The 12277-nt window shown below is 42.8% G+C and overlaps 1 protein-coding gene across 4 annotated transcripts in view; it reads left to right on the top strand.

Annotated features, from left to right (window-relative positions):
* dgkg (diacylglycerol kinase, gamma) overlaps positions 1-12277 on the top strand; it is a 985082-nt gene that overhangs the window by 676327 nt on the left and 296478 nt on the right. For all 4 annotated transcript variants that reach the window (XM_072479609.1, XM_072479595.1, XM_072479601.1 and 1 more), the window contains one exon: positions 1984-2048. In XM_072479609.1, coding sequence (XP_072335710.1) covers positions 1984-2048 — 65 coding nt within the window. The remainder of the gene's footprint in view (positions 1-1983; positions 2049-12277) is intronic.

Raw genomic sequence — 12277 nt, 5'->3', positions numbered from 1 at the left:
AGGAACCAGTCACAAAAATGGCAAATTTGGTTTTTATATGTATCCTTTATAATGTCACAAACCATTACTGTTAGCATGGAATATCACTACATCATACCCTCCACCCAGAGCCCAACCAATGCCATCAGGCCCTCTTTCTCCACTCCCTCGTGATCTGTAGCATAATGAGCAAAATCTCTTATTCAACTGCCAGTTGTGCCAAAATCCAGGATCACCTTCTGCGGTTTAGCCAAATTATATCTCCCTCTCCAAGTGATTCCCAACCAAAGAATTCCCATCCGTGATCCCAAATTTCAACAGTTCCTCAAGCACCAGGACCTCCACCACAGGTCTTCCAAACTCCAAGACCATTCCGCAGTTCTGCCAAACTCCACATCTGCCCCATTATCACCAAAGCACAGTACTTTCCCAAGTGCATCTAAACTCCGTATCCAACTCGACTGCTGAATACCACATATCTCCAATTGGTATACATCACCTACAAACATCAGAATTAGGGGCAAGAGTAGGCCATTCAGCCCCTCAAACCTGCTCTGACATTCAATAAGATCATGGCTGATCTGGTTGTAACCTCAACTCCAGATTTCCACCTACCCCCTATAAGCTACCACTCCATTGCTCATCAGGAATCTATCGACCTCTGCTTTAAAAATATTCAAAGACTGCTTCCATCACCTTTTGAGGAAGAGAATTCTGAAGACAACATTGCATATCATGTATCTCTGTATAAAATATGGAAAGTAAAAAATGAAATGCATGGCGATATCTTTTAAAATCAAATAAGGTTGCCAAACTTAGTGCCCAAAGCAGAAAGAACGATAGTAGAACAGATTCAAAAAATGAAATGTGACTTACTTCATCATCATAGTTTAGTGATACTAAAGTTCTCCACTGGATGGCTTAAACATCCCAATGGTAGCTGGTCACTATCTTATATAAAGGCTATAAAGGTACTGGAGTGAAGAAGCAATGTACAAAAATTCAAGCTTACAGTAATCAGGAAAGGATGAATAAGCTGTTTGTTTTAACAGAGAGGCTCAATTGTGATGTAATTTTAGTTTTAGTTATGAAAGGATTTGACAGAGTAGACTGAAAGAATGATTCCACTTGTGAGAAGAACATAACTAGAGTCCATAATTAAAATAATACAGGACGGATTTTACAGTAACCCTACCCCATAAATGTCCGCAGATGGCCTTCCCACCCGCATGCCTCAACTGTTTTACTTACTTGGTCCTGGTCTACAGGACTTAGAATCTGGGGACTTGTTGTCGTCCGAGTCTTGGCCACTGATGCTACTGGGACTAAAAACCTACCAGCCTATCGGGGTGGTTGGCAGCTCTCTCAGCCAGGTCTTCCGCTCAAGTGAAAGGCGGAAGTCCCATCTCCACCAATCCACGCTCTTCTAAGCATCAAAAGGCTGTGGGGCTGCTGTGATTGGTGGGATTGCATCCCCACTGGTGGTGGGACAGCAAACCCGCCATCTGAAAAATTCAGCCTATAGTCACTGAGAAGTCAAATATGGAATTCAGAAATAAATTCTTTGCTTACAGAGTAGTTGGTAAGGATAATTCGCTCCAAGATCAACTGATGGAAGTGGACAAGAGAGATACATTTATGATGAGGCTAGATTAGCATTTGAAGGCGATAGGAATAGAAGGACAGGGAGCAAGAATAAGAGGAGGTTCGAGTGCAGCATAAACTGCTTTATGGACTGGTTGGGCCAAATGGCCTATTGTTAGTGCTGTGTAGTTTATGTAATTACATCTATATAATGAAACACAGCATCTTCTGACTCATTGTGCGCAGTGCCACAAGAGAGCTAATAGTTATTTTTCAAAAAGATCAGTGAAATGCAGAACCAAAATGAATGAAATATAAAATGAGGCACAGCCTGATTATATATCCGTTAAATTGTATTGAATTTTGTCCTTTGTTTTTGCTTTTTGTATGGTATTACATTTTTGAAATGTCTTTGTGCAGGATGCATCAATTGCTCACAGATTTCACGTAATGAGAGAAAAGCGTCCAGAAAAATTCAACAGCAGGTAAGAGCTATTTTCCTCCTTTTTTTTTCTCCTTTTCCAGAGCGATTGCTTAGCCGTGCAGCCACACTGACATGATATTATATCAAGTGATCAAATTGCAATGCAAATTGAATATTGGGACAGTTTTTCTTAATTCCAATTTTTTGTTTCTACTCATTATCTGCCTGGTTTACATTTGGTTTAAGAATAGTTAGTTTGTAGTACAGAACATGAGTGTTGCTGAAAAAAGAGGCATGCTGTCGAAGCTTTTCCTCCTGCACTCATCAGGACACAAGAATGTCAAATTTCAAAGGGTATAACAGTTTATACGGCATGAGAAAAGGGCGCTGATTGGTTGGAAGGTCAACTCTGGCCAAGGCATTGACACGGAGAGAGCACAAGGGAACTGTTGCCTGCTGCGCTTTTGATCAGCTCAAAAAAGGCGCAGTGCTGGACGCTTCCTTTTGCCTGCAGAGGACAGGCCGTTGCACGTGTGCATATTCAGTTTCTAGCAAGCAGAATTGCGAGCCGAACTGATGATCTTAAATTGGTTGTTAATGCAATTCTTGCCACACTCTAGATTGTTCTGCAAGTTCCGTCCAATCACACATCTCATCTAGCATTAGACACTAAGTTCTGAGTTTTACAAGCACAGGCTGATTGAGTTTGGTGAGTACTCTGTCTATTCCTTCAACGTGAATGCAATCATGCATTCTAATGTAGAATGAAAGCAGAAGCAGCAAGGCTTGAATCGAAGACTTGTTGCCAATGGGATAGGAAATTTCCTGTAGTAAGAACCATGTAGAGTGAACAGTCGGATGAAAATAATTAATATTCATGCACTTTTATTCTGTCTGATTTTAAAATGGTAGTCGGGAAATTGTTTATTTTAGTGACAATGTGATTGTAACAGACAGTGTGATATTCCAGCAAAGATCTGTTTGAATGTTCTGCTACCTAATGAACAGGAATGTATAATTCCAAGTTCAAGAAATAGTTAACAAACTGATCTTTTATTGGTTTATATTTTGGTAATTGATATTCATTGGTAACAATACATCGAAAAGCCCTCAAAGGCTGACATCTGCAGCTCCTCTGTATATTTTACCCAACTGACATCATCCAAACATAAAAAAAGTTGCTAAAAAATCTACGAGAGGCAATCCCTGGATCATTTTGAAACAGAAGAAAATAGTTTTGTAAGCTAATTTTATATTATCGTTAGCCATTTTAGCAGATATATGCTAATTTTTGACATTCCTGAGCCCACATTTTCAGCAGAAACATTAATCCATGTATTTTTAATGCACTTGTATCTTCCCTTTATACCTTTCGAGAGCTACTTTGCTGCATTTCATGGAGAATGTGGACCACACATCAAGCGGCAACTAATACGCCTATTAATTTACTTGTATCTCAAGATTCATACATTAACAATCCTGTGAAGCCACAAAGTTCATCCAGAATGGGCCAGCAAATAAGAAATAAAAGTTGATAAAACGCTGATTTGCCTGGAGTTTGTGCACCAGATTACCTCACCTGACAGGCCACACAAGGCCCATGGACGTTACTTTGCAACTCATGGGTTCACTAGGCTGATCCAGGGTATGGAGGGATTTTCTTATGAGGCGAGGTTGAGTAGAATTTCATAGAATTTACAGTGCAGAAGGAGGCCATTCGGCCCATCGAGTCTACACCGGCTCTTGGAAAGAGCACCGTACCCAAGGTCCACACCTCCACCCTATCCCCATAACCCAGTAACCCCACCCAACACTAAGGGCAATTTTGGACACAAAGGGCAATTTATCATGGCCAATCCACCTAACCTGCACATCTTTGGACTGTGGGAGGAAACCGGAGCACCCGGAGGAAACCCACGCACACACACGGGGAGGATGTGCAGACTCCGCACAGACAGTGACCCAAGCCGGAATCGAACCTGGGACCCTGGAGCTGTGAAGCAATTGTGCTATCCACAATGCTACCGTGCTGCCCCAGTAGGTTGGGCCTGTACTTATTGGAGTTTCGAAGAATGAGAGGCGACCTTATTGAAACGTGTAAGATCTTCAGGGGATTGACACGGTAGATGCTGAGAGACTGTTTCCAATTGGGAGAATCTAGGGCCTGCGAAATCCTACCAACTGTCCTGGCTTGACACAATTCACACCTCTTTAACCTGGGGTTACCCCATCTCTGGATCTGTAAAGATTTAATCACCTGCTAATGCTCGTATTCCAAGCATTGTCTGGCATCTTTGAATCTGTCTATACATATGTTTCTGGAACATACCTCTTCATTCACCTGAGGAAGGAGCAGCGCTCCGAAAGCTAGTGACATCGAAACAAACCTGTTGGACTTTAACCTGGTGTTGTAAAACTTCTTATTGTGCTCACCCCAGTCCAACGCCGGCATCTCTACATCATTTCTATGAGGGGTTATTGGGTTACGGGGATAAGGTGAAAGTGCGGGCTTAAGTGGGTTGGTGCAGACTTGATGGGCCGAATGGCCTACTTCTGCACTGTATGTTCTATGATTCTATGATTCAGGGGATTGACACGGTAGATGCTGAGAGACTGTTTCCAATTGGGAGAATCTAGGGCCAAGGCAGAGGGCAAAATCTGAGAGTAAGGGGCTGTCCATTTAAGACCGAGATGAGGAGGAATTTCTTCTCTCAATAGGGAGTGAATTTGTGGAATTCTTTACTGCAGAGGTTGGGTCATTAAGTATGTTCCAGGCTGAGATAGATTTTTGATCAATAAGGGAATCAAGGGTTATGGGGACAAGGCAGGAAAGTGAAGGTGAGGATTATGATACTAGATCAGCCATGAACTAATTGAATGGCTGAGCAGACCTGATGGACCAAATGACCTACTCCTGCTCCTATGTCTTATGCTCTTATGACCATATGTGTTCTGGTGAAAGGTCACCAACCTGAAAAACTGGGTGGAATTTGGTGTGATGCTGAGGGTTCTGCCCACTGCTTGAAGAACCATTGGGAGCCCCACATTGCCATTCCACTGGAGCCCTGGCACAAGTACAAGATATGTTTTCACTTACCTGGAAAACATCATTTGACTCACCTAATTAAGCCCTCAGTAGGGCACCTTCAAGAGCTGCCAGCCTATCAGAATCCAACAGCTCGCCATTTACAGCAGCACAACCGGGAGAGGTGGCTGCTGCTGGAATACCCTGAGGCCTTCACCAGGCAGCATTGATGGATCCACCTTCCCGATGCCAGGTAGCTGCTGAGTGCCTGTGTATAAAGGACTGGCTGGTGGGCTGCTGGCAATCCCGACAGGATTTTCTGGGCAACTCTCTGGGGGCACAGGCGACCTGTGCGTTAAATCCTTGAGCTGCAATTAAGTCCTGGTGGATTCAGGGATAATTGGTTTCAAGTAGCTCATTAATGAGTGTGGTAGTCGGTACTAGGGGTATTACGGTACCCTGAATAATGCTGTAAGACCATTGGTGTGGGAGGTACCTGAGACTGCTATTTCATTGGTGAAGCCTGCCTGCTGGTTCCGCCCAGTAAGGCGGAGTATAAGAGCCTGTGTCTCCCCAGCAGCTGCATTCTGTACCTGCGCTGCTGTGGGGAAACATCTAGTACAATAAAGCCTTCACGTGTCTCCAATCTCGCTTCAGGAGTTATTGATCGAGCATCAATGAGCCAGATCCCTTTCCATCACGAGCAGCAAGTGTTCCACGTTAGGCCGTTACCATGCCTCACTAAATGTAGGACAGTTTTCCCACCACCAGGAGTTGGACCGCAGCTTCCCATGTGATTCTCTGGACCATCTTGCTTGCTCCAATGGGCTCCAGTAAATACTGCCCATTAACTCTGCTACTCTCTCCACAGATGTTACCTGGCCAACTGAGTATTTGCAGCATTTTTTGTTTTTATTTCCGATTTCCAGCATGTGCAGCATTTGACTTTTGTTTTTACTTTGGAACTCCTCAGTGGAAGTTTTCTTTAAATAGTGGGCAAAGGAATGTTATGCAAATGCTTTAAGGAGTTGCCCACTGGCGCTGTTAGCAGTCATTGCTATTACAGCTTTTAGCATCGGACATCAGCGTCTTTATCGTGGTTCCAATTTGGTATCCCTTAACCTGGCTTCTGATGCCAACAAATCAATATCTGGAAGTCAAAATAGATTCCATATCCCCACCATATCCATGTAAGTTTTCTTTGTTGGGGAACATTTCTTATCGTGATTGTAGAAATGTATTGGCTTTTACAGTTTTTGTTCTCCGTGTCCCAGAGTTTGCAAAGAGGATATTTACACATCTAGGTGAGCGATGGGTAAACCAATCCAGTTTCCTGATCGATATGTAGCAACCATTCCAGGTAATGTATGGGGTAGGACATTGGGAATCAGGTGTTATTTCTGTCATGATGTGCAAACATGCAACCAATGAACACTCAGAATAGGACACATCCAATGGGCAGTCAGGACACTCAGAGGTGGCATCACCACAATGGGGCATGACATAAACACTATAAAAGGGATGAGGCACTCACATCCTGCCTCTTTCCACAGACAGACATCTAGAGAGTTAGACAGGGTTGATCAGCAGCATCACACCCCAGCACTTGGCTTAGAGGAACCTGTTACAGTTAGACTGAGTTACTACAGTTAGATTAGCAGAGAGTCGAACTCATTTGAGAACTGTGTTTATAGTTCAATAAACACGTTGAACTCATTTCAGAGTCTGGAGCATCCTTGAGTTAAGACTGCATCAAGTAGCAGCCTGTGTTATCCGAAGCAGCATAACACAACAATTTCTACCAGTACTCAGTGGCTGGGCTCTCGGGTTAAGAATCGCAACCTGATGCGAAACAGGAGAGCAGACCCAGAGACCGTTATCACAGCATAGGATCGACATCTTCAAGACAGGAGGAAATTATTGGAAAGAAGAAAGTGTTCTGATTTGCTGAGTGTAACTCAGACCTATTTTGATCCCTTTGGAAGAACATCAATATAATAGGATATCAATTAATTTAATGAATCACCAGTTAGAACAGTGGGCTCTGCTACTAACAAACTACATGTTGTATCAATCAGGTGAATACTCTTATGATAAATGGCATGGAACCAGAAAAGCAATCTGCAGTAATGCCTAAGGTTATATATGAGTATAATAATTATTCCACCTATGCTGTATTGGAGAAATCAGAAAAGACTTATAAAAGAGGCGGCATGTGGTGCAGTGGATAGCAGTGGGACTGCGGCACTGAGGACCCGGGTTCGAATCCCGGCCCTGGGTCACTGTCCGTGTGGAGTGTGCACAATCTCCCCATGTCTGCGTGGGTTTCACCCGCACAACCTGAAGATGTGCAGGTTAGGTGGATTGGCTACACTAAATTGCCCCTAAATTTGGGGGGAAAATATCATTGGGTACTCTAAATTTAAAAAAAAAAGAAGAGACTTATAAAAATACTCTAGCTGCAAAATCTGGCTCCAAAGTGTCGGCAGTTTTGCAGCCATGTGGTAAGTAGTACATTCTGAATACTAACCTATAATAGAGGTTTCATGCTAGGCCACTTTAAAAGAGGAAAACAATGTTCTATTTTTTTTAATCTACCAAACTCAGCAGATATATTAATGGTTTGAAGTTGATTTCTTGAGCTTTTTTGATCTAGTGGTTAATTTGGCAACTTTTTAGTCATGGGTCTTTCATCATTGTTTGATTGAGCTACAAAGTATGCTGGAATTTGGCAGCTGCATGTTTGAGCCATACAGGAACCTAACATATAATGCTGATTTTTCTATGTGGAATGATCAAGAATACTCAAGTCTGTGCAGCTCCAAATTCTACACAGCAGATCAAAATTGGCTTTCAAATTCCTGCTTCAAAAACCTGCAGCTGGGGATATATCAAAGAAAATTCAGTTTGCTGTTCTGCTTTAATTAAACTCCAAACCATATTGTTTTCTTGCAAAGGATGGTTTTCCATTCAGAGTTGTTTTTAGAATTGAGATGTAGAACTTTTTTTGCTTTAGCGATTTACCTATGTTACACTCCATGAGAAAAATATTTAGTGTTTTATTTTTCGAAAATGTAAGTTATGTCTTGAAAAATGATCAGGACTCAATTCATTTCTGTTTGATGTATGGAGCCCTCTGTACTATTTAGTTGTTACCTTGAAATGTTGCTATTTCATCTAAATGTGAATACTTCCCAGCTATTTAGAGCAGCCATTTCCAGCTCACTCTTTAGCCACTTTTTAATGTTTAGATGATGGCAATTATTTTCAAACAGTTGGGCAAAATATACAGAGGAACTGCAAATGTCAGCCTTTGAGAGCTTTTTGATGTATTATTACCAATGAATGAGCAGGTGACCAAATTTCTGTGTGCCTGTTAACATTATCGTACAGAAAAAAGTTGGAACTGGCCTGCATCTGGGAGCAAAAGGTATGTGAACTCTTAGCGTGTGATCCTTCGTCAAAATCCCTGAAGAACGTGGCTAAGGATCACACCCAACATGTTAGTATACTTTTCACTCTCAGGTCTGATGTACATAGGTCTCTTTTTCAGGTTTCTATTTTTTTTTCCTTCAGTCTTCGATGTAATTTTATTCATTGAACCATTTGACATTGTCCTGTTGTCAGCCATACCCAGTTTGAAACAACCACAAGGAATGCAATATCCCATTAAGTTCGGAAATAGCAGTTTGAGTCTGTGCAAACATTGTCAACAAAAGAATATCACAAGCAAAGTTTGAACATAAGATATTAAGATGCATGCTGGAATCATGGCATCCATATTACTTACAAAGTCACAAGTTATTTAATCTGCCTGTTACTACAACTACTGTTACTAAACCAGTCTATGCAAATTCACGTTGTAAATGTTTGCCTTGAAAATGTGTAGGGTGTAACATTTCTTGTAACATTTTAACTAATTTGCAGGGGACGCCAACATTTGACTGCATGAAAATGTTCACTCTATTGGTTGTAAATCAGAGGGGTAGGGTGTTGTTCGGATTACAGTTCTTCCTCTACATAACGTTTGCAAAAGGCACACATTCTGTTGGGCAAATCATGCTTTCTGTTGCCACATTAATTTGTCAGGCCTCACTCTCAATATTTCCCATTGACCTGTTATGTCAAGTGTAATGATCTAGTTTAAGGCTTTACCCACTGTGATTCTATGGAGCAAGTTTCCAAAGTTTCCCAACTCTTATCACAAACAAGCACCTTAAAAAAACTATAGTATTCATCATCTCAACGTGGTCCATATCACGAGTCGTTTTCTTGTATTTTGTATCATTATTACTAGCCTGGTAATAAACCTTCTGTGAACTAGTAATGATTCCATTATTTCATTCTGACTACCTCTACACCCATCTTTTGCACTAGTCTTATGACATCTCCTTTTGCCTGGCAACATCACCACTAGACATGTAAGTTTTCCTGCTCTTCTTTCGCTTTTCCACTCCTTGCCTCCATTTTCTAAATCAGAAGAGATTGTGAAATGAGGAAGAAATGGAATGTTAGTAGGAAGATTCGATCATAGTATATTGTCATCTTCATTTGCTTCAGCTCAGCCGCAGGCCATGGCATCAGTCACGGACCCTACAATGATTGCAACCACCACTTCTTCCATCAGCATGATGGAGCTGCAGCTACTACTGCATAATGACCTACAAAATAGAGGAAAGCACGTCAGTGAGTGTGGTGCAATATGTTTGGATTTTTACGATCCAGTTAGGGACCAGAAATGTTTATTTTAAAGTAGACAACATTTCAAAATCCCAGTTATCCACTGGGAGAATAAAGATTCCATTCTTTTAAACAAAGAAAATAAATTTTATTACTCAGAAAGTAAGGAAAGTCGAAAAGGTAAATTCAATTTAAAATGCCTGCCTTATACCCCAACATTCAGAATTAAAATGAGGTAAATTTGAGTTAATGGGCAAACAGTGATTAAACACATCAAATGTCACATCTGGCCAAGACAGATCCCAAGGATTCTGCGGTAACCCACCCACTGAGAGTCTCAAAATCTTGTTAAAACTCTTTCTCCCTCCTAGGGATTTCAAATCCTCACTTTCAAAGACCTATCCTCTGAATTCCCTCAGAAGCCGCTCCAACTCGGAATGCCTTAGTGACTGCCCACCTCCTGATGGTTCAATCTCTTCCCTTGAGACTGTGTTCCACAGGATTTACAAAGCTGCACTCCTGCTTCTAGGTACCAGTACAATTGAAACACTCTTGCAGACTGCTCGCTTCACTAAGCTGGCATTGCCCCTGGGTTTTTCTGGACTCCAGTCTCCAGCTGCACCAAGTTATAAATCTCTCCCAGGGCTTCTCTGAGCCCTAACTGTATGGAGCCGGCTAACAGCTCCGAAAGATTCTCTGAGGTGCAAACCACACCAGGTCCAAACTGCAACCAATCCCCCTCTCCCAGCAAATACATGACAAAATTGAAACCTGAGAACCTTCTGAAGCTCCACCCATCTCCATGATGATGTTCACTGAATGCTTTTAAACTAATTTGGGTCTAACATGCAAAACAAAACATCTCACTGGACTGCACTTTGCGAGCAGTATAGACATCTTGTCTCCACCTATCCAGCTAAGTAAGACCATCCGCTGTTTTATGGTTCCATCTCTATTACACTGACTCTATTAAACAAACATGGGTAACCTTCTGAACTACACAACAACAATCTTCCCAGAACTGGGGACTGGGGTGAAGAGATTCTCCCCAAGATCGGCATGTCTACTGGCTATCAGACCTGGCAGAAGACAATTAAGGACCTGGCTAAGGCATTGGAGGAGACTTGTGGCGCAGAGAATTTCGAGAATGGCGGAAGGGGAAGGGTCGCTATCGGTGGGAAAGTCGCAAATGGAGTGGTCATTGGATCGGGTGGAGAAGTGCCTTGAGGCCCAAGGGGCGACAATGCATGAAGTTGAGGAGGTGGTGTATGACCAGACAGATCGGGTCGTGCCTTTGGAGGCGGAGGTGGAGATCCTGGGGGATCTATGCAAATCACTGTGGGTGAAGGTCTAGGAGTAGGAGAACGGGTCCAGACGGCAGAACTTGCAGATTGTGAGTCTGCCAGAGGGTGTGGAAGAAGCATGCGCTGCCACAGGATATGGAAGAAGCATGCGCCACAAAGTACGTTTCGAAGATGCTGGCCGGATGGTTGAGGAGAAGATGCTGGGAATGCCCAGGAGTTGGATAGGGCCCACAGGTCTTTGAGGCAGAAGCCGAGAGCAGGGGAGCTGTCATGAGTGATTTTTGAATGACTGCACAAGTTTGCGGATAAGGAGAAGATGAAGATCCTGAGGTGGGCCAGGGTAAAATGGGCCTGTGAGTGGGAGGTGGTGGAGTCAGAGTCATTAGGAACATTTAAGCGACTCTTGGACAGGCACATGGACAGCAGTAAATTGAAGGGGTGTAGGTTAGGTTGATCTTAGATTAGGATAAATAATCGGCACAACATCCGTGGGCCGAAGGGCTTGTACTGTGCTGTGCTGTATTGTTCTATGCTCTATGTTACTTGTGTTTGGAATAAAATAACTTTTTCTTCCCAGAACTACACATTATTTCTAAAATATTAACCTGAACCATGAACTAGATATTCCTAACAGCACTGTGGGTGTACTGTCATCACATGCACCACAGTGGTTCAAGAAGGCAGCATCATGAAGATTATCATAGAATTTACAGTGCAGAAGGAGGCCATTCGGCCCATCGAGTCTGCACCGGCTCTTGGAAAGAGCACCCTACCCAAGGTCAACACCTCCACCCTATCCCCATAACCCAGTAACCCCACCCAACACTAAGGGCAATTTTGGACACTAAGGGCAATTTATCATGGCCAATCCACCTAACCCGCACATCTTTGGACTGTGGGAGGAAACCGGAGCACCCGGAGGAAACGCACGCACACACGGGGAGAACGTGCAGACTCCGCACAGACAGTGACCCAAGCCGGAATCGAACCTGGGACCCTGGAGCTGTGAAGCAATTGTGCTATCCACAAGGCTACCGTGCTGCCCAAAGGGGAAATGCTTACAAAGATGACAGCAGAACTAAGAAGTTATGACTATTAGGACAGATTGAACAGGCTGGGGCTCTTTGCTCAAGAAGAAAGGTTGATCGCGATATTCAAAATGAATGTAGACTTGCTACCACAATGAAATGGTTGAGGTGAATAGCCTTTAAGGGGAACCAAGATAAGTGTTTGAGGCAGAAATCATCTTAAAGGCAATTCAGGATGGGCAATAAATTTCTG

Source organism: Scyliorhinus torazame, chromosome 2 (genome assembly GCF_047496885.1).
Source record: "Scyliorhinus torazame isolate Kashiwa2021f chromosome 2, sScyTor2.1, whole genome shotgun sequence".
NCBI lineage: Eukaryota > Metazoa > Chordata > Chondrichthyes > Carcharhiniformes > Scyliorhinidae > Scyliorhinus > Scyliorhinus torazame.
Note: the sequence above shows the minus strand (reverse complement) of the source record. Positions and strands in the feature narration are given on the sequence as shown.